Genomic DNA, 4,980 nt, shown 5'->3' on the forward strand with positions numbered 1-4,980 from the left:
GCCAAAATAAAGTTACATTTAAGACTAAAACTGCTAATTTCAGATCATTATTTACTGTCAATTTCACAATTTAAAAAATATTCTGCTTTTGTCATGAGGTTCTTTAGGATTTCTTGGCATTGTATCATTAATAGATATTGGAATTAGTTATCCCTATTGCAGCATAGGATGCAGAATACCTATATTACCATTACTATGGCTAATATACCTATTGGCATAGTAATGCCGGGACATTCCATTACCTGGAATATTTACAGGGACTACCACCTGGTTTCTGTTATCACTGTGCCTTCCATAGGAGAGCATGATACAGTTGACTGCACACATGCTTTCAACACCCAAAGAGGAGTCACAAAACACCACCTCCGGGCAAGAACCATACACACACGCACACGCACATACACACACACACACACAAAAAGACACAGGAGGAAAGAGGGAGAGGTGAGTAGGCAAGTGCATGAATGAATGAATGAATGAATGAATGTGTGTTTTGTGTGGCAGTTGCTTCCATCCACCATACAGGCTGTAGATAACCCTGTCTTTTTGTAGATTTCTATAGTGTATCTTCTCTCTTCAGGTGGATCGCATTAAAACTGATCATGTGTAAGAGGAGGGAATGGCCTGCCAGTATATTTACCCTCAATGCTGGTCTGTCATCAATGTGAAGCCATAATGAAAGCTGAAAGTCTCGCTGCGACAAGAGGCCAAGAGGCCAGTGAATTGATGGAAGAACTGAAGTGTACTTATTGACACAGAGATTGATCAGGAAACGGAGGAAACCATTTAACAGACTCTAGCCTGTAATTTATCCTGCTTTATAATTATGATTATAATAATACCCATTTTCTTACATAGCACATTTCATGGTCTGGGACAATCCTAAGGTGCTTAACAGTGCATTTTAAAACAATAAAAGAACAGATGAAGCTTAAACATTTGTACCTATTCGAACAAGCAATAACATTATATTTACTTTAGCCCGTCTCTGTTCAATGCGGAGATGTGGCATTTGTATGCATTTTGAAAAAGCAAGTCCTCTTTGATCTCTGATTGAAATGAGAAGTAATTCCCCTCCTCACAAATAATATGTCATCCTTGATTGGAATCAATTTGACATTTGATTCCAATGACATTTAAGACCGGCAAACGACTCCACCATTAACTTACCACTAAATCAGCCCTAATCAATCGGAGCGTCAGAGGGTTCGCAACCGGAGAGACCATCCAAACATCCAAGTCCATCCGCGCGTCACACATGGCGGCCAACGGCAGCGCCCGGATCGACGCCCCCACAAACGTCTCGCTGGGCCTGTCCCCGCCTGTCGCCGAGTCGCTGGAGTTCAAGACGGTGTCGGTGTTCCTGGTGCTGCTGGTCTGCACCGTGGGCATCGTGGGCAACGTCATGGTGGTCCTGGTGGTGCTCACCACGCGGCACATGAGGACGCCCACCAACTGCTACCTGGTGAGCCTGGCCGTCGCCGACCTCACCGTGCTGGTGGCGGCGGGGCTGCCCAACGTGGCAGAGAGCCTGTCGGGCACGTGGGTGTTTGGTCACTCGGGGTGTCTGGGCATCACCTACCTCCAGTACCTGGGAATCAACGTCTCCTCCTGCTCCATCACGGCGTTCACGGTGGAGAGGTGAGTGAGGGACTGAGTGAGTGGGGCCGGCCTCTTGGGTCAAGCCTGGTTTTGTTTTTTGTTGGTTTGGTTTCGTTGTTGTTTGTTGTTTGTCTTTCACTTGCACTTTAATACTGTGCGTGTATATGTGTGTCAACACGATTGGAAACTGCAAGTGAAAGTGTCCTCGATAACGCACTCTTGCATAAAACTTCTACTCGCACTTCTCTTTGTCCTGTATAATCATATTAGCTACTCCCAATTTGAGTGAAGATGCGTTGTATGTCCTCATTCCATTCAGTAGGACCTATGTGTAAATGCCTTGGCTGGAAAACAGAGGCCAGAAAAACAGGTGCTGCCGCTGTGCTCTAGCCCCCGGGGATCACAACAACTCAAATACACAGACTATCAAACTACAATTGGCGTCCCGTGGATCCAGACTGCATGTGTACAGATCATGCTGTCGTCCTCCCTACAAAACACCTTAGCAATGGGAACAATGTTGTTACTATGCTGATACATAAGGCAGGAGGAATTGTTTATTTGTATTGCCATGAATATCTTTAGGCCTACTAGATGGGGCTGTTGTCTACCGCTCAAATGTCCATGAATTATTGCGTGCTTTGTTTTAAAAGTTGAAATTACTCAAATCGTCGTAAATAAGCAAATACTTCCAAGTGGAATGCCAGAAGCGCTGAGGCAACGTTGCACTTTTTAAAGTTCAGTTATTCCCGGGCCGCTCCCAATGTGCAGGTACATCGCCATCTGTCATCCAATGCGGGCCAAGACGGTGTGCACAGTCTCCCGGGCCAAGCGGATCATTGCCGGGGTTTGGATCTTCACCTGCATCTACTGCATGCTGTGGTTCTTCCTGGTCGACATTAAGGTTCGGGAATATTTTTTCCATATAAATCGGATTTTAGCTTCGGAGCAACTGTCCCAAAATAAAAAAAGATTTGAGTATTTTTCCTATTTAAGATCAAGTGCATTAGTCTCTGCCAAGAAACGACAAATTGGGGCCAGGATGATGTAGTGCCTAGGAGTGTTTGACTTTGAGGTGTAAGGTACTGGGTTCGATCCCCAGTGTCCACAGCCTAACATCATTCTTCATTAAGATGTATGACCCCCTACCTGACGTGTACATCAGATGTCCCATATTGCCCCTCTACCCCCAACACGTTGCATGAATTGCAGGTGGTTGAGAGTGGACACGTTCAGTGTGGCTACAAGGTGAAGCGGGAGCTGTACCTGCCCATCTACCTCATTGACTTTGCCATTTTCTACGTGGTACCACTTCTCCTGGCCATCGTGCTGTACGGTCTGATAGCACGGATACTATATCTCAGGTATGAGGCCAACCCAATGAGACCAACCCGATGACATTTGTTACAGCGTTCATTTCTTGTTATGCCTTAAAGTAAGGATAAGCTAAATTTGTAACATTGCTAATGCATTGAATGTCCGCAATTAATAGAAAAATGTAATCAGTCACTCAAAAAGTGAATTACGACAGTTTAATTGTATGTGTAATCATGTTGATTAAATTATATCATGAGTTTCCATAATAGCATTCAATCAAATTCCCCTTGACATATACTTCAAAACCTTAAATATACTCAATATTCAGCAGTTCCACGTAGTTTTCCCATGAATGCACCTCTATAATATGCATTCTACACACTTTAACCCATAGATAATGCCAAGATCTTCATTTGCATTTGACATATATAAGTTGTATATATAAGTTGTCTGTCGTGGTAGAAGTGGTTATAAGACATCTAGTAGTGGATTGTCACACTCACAGAGCTCTATGGGAAAGATCAACGAAAGGAGGTCAAATCCATGTTCTGATTAGCCCAGACATCTGTCAGTGAAACAATATCAGTCGTCTTCCGTCGCAACCACAGTTTGTCCTAACGACCCATGAAATGTTGTCCCTCCAGCCCCCTGCCGAACCAATCAGACACGGGCACCGTCAGCATCGGGGCCCCAACGCTGCGCCGCAGCTGCAGGGAGAGAGCCGAAGTGGGGAAAACCGTCCGCGAGAAACGGCCCAAAAGCGCATTGTCATCCAGGAAACAGGTATGTGTTGGTGATCGCCCTGTATGCTTTCTCTCTGTCTCTGTCTCTGTCACGGTCTTTCTCTCTGTCTCTGTCTGTCTCTGTCTCTCTCTGTCTCTCTCTCCCTCTCCCTCTCTCTCTCTCTCTCTCTCTCTCTCTCTCTCTCTCTCCCTCTCTCTCTCTCTCTCTCTCTCTCTCTCTCTCTCTCTCTCTCTGTCTCTCTCTCTCTCTATCTCTGTCTCTCTCTCTCTGCGTCTCTGTCTCTGTTACTCACATCTAAACTTCAGGTTCATGCTCTCTTTTCGACTCTATGTGACTATTACTGCACCCCAACTTTTGTCAAACTTGCAATCAATCCCATTCTCTTGGTTTTGATCTCCTTGGAGATTGGGGGCAATAATTCCCTCCTTACCGCACGCCTGTGGCGCTCTTGCACATCTATTGTTTCAGATAAGTAGCCCTCTCCTTGGCTTCTCATAGTGTGCTCCGTATCTCCTGGAGATAACAGGGGTCAACTTGGGACTTTAATGGCTCATTCCCCTTCTGGGGAAGGATGGAAAAACAATGTTTTCAACTGCACCTTTACAGATGGTGCAGTTCAAAGTGCTCCATGGTTTACATAGGGAGCACCTCCCCTCCCTCTCTTCAATCCAAGATAATTATTTCTTTCCTCTCTTTCCTATGAGGGCATTTATTCATTTTTTTCCTTTCTTAGAATTGTATTATTTCCAACATAATAATCGTAATAATCATAATAATTTGATTTTCACCCCAAAAAAATTTGAAGTTGATGTTGCTAGTTAATAGTTTTTCCCGGTCGTGACTCGATCAATCCATGTAGTACTTCAGGGCTAAGCTACAGCTGCCTGACTTACAAGCCTCAGGAATAGCCGTGGGGCCAAACAAATCCAATGCCATGAAACAATTTCCCCTGATCAATACGAAGGAAATCAATATTATCCTTCATCGCGGGCCCCCTTATGGCACATCCCTCCTCATCCTCCTCGCTGGGGGCACAAAACCAAGGCCCTGCTCTTCACTCACCATTCCCCTGCCGTCCACGCTCTTCATCCACCATGCCTCCGCTGTCCACGCTCTTCATTTTATTGAACGGGAGGGCATTAGAAAAGATAAGTATGTTCAGTTGCGACAATGGATAAACTTGTCTCAGTAAGGCCTCAGGGCTCATCAGCTTCCCAGCAGAGGCTGTCAGAACTAAAATCAATCCGTCTTGTAAAACGCATGAGGTCCGGCCAACGATTGGGTAGAAATCCCCTTCTGTTTCGCAATGAGAGTTAG

At 45.1% G+C, this 4,980-nt stretch overlaps 1 protein-coding gene across 1 annotated transcript in view; it reads left to right on the forward strand.

Annotated features, from left to right (window-relative positions):
- Positions 1-635: 635 nt before the first annotated feature.
- Positions 636-4,980, forward strand: part of trhr2 (thyrotropin releasing hormone receptor 2) — a 10,476-nt gene continuing 6,131 nt past the window's right edge. The window contains exons 1-4 of the mRNA XM_079742595.1: positions 636-1,641; positions 2,374-2,506; positions 2,815-2,966; positions 3,564-3,702. Coding sequence (XP_079598721.1) covers positions 1,259-1,641; positions 2,374-2,506; positions 2,815-2,966; positions 3,564-3,702 — 807 coding nt within the window. The 5' untranslated portion in view covers positions 636-1,258. The remainder of the gene's footprint in view (positions 1,642-2,373; positions 2,507-2,814; positions 2,967-3,563; positions 3,703-4,980) is intronic.

The sequence above is a fragment of the Pollachius pollachius genome, assembly GCF_949987615.1.
Source record: "Pollachius pollachius genome assembly, chromosome: 9".
Lineage (NCBI taxonomy): Eukaryota > Metazoa > Chordata > Actinopteri > Gadiformes > Gadidae > Pollachius > Pollachius pollachius.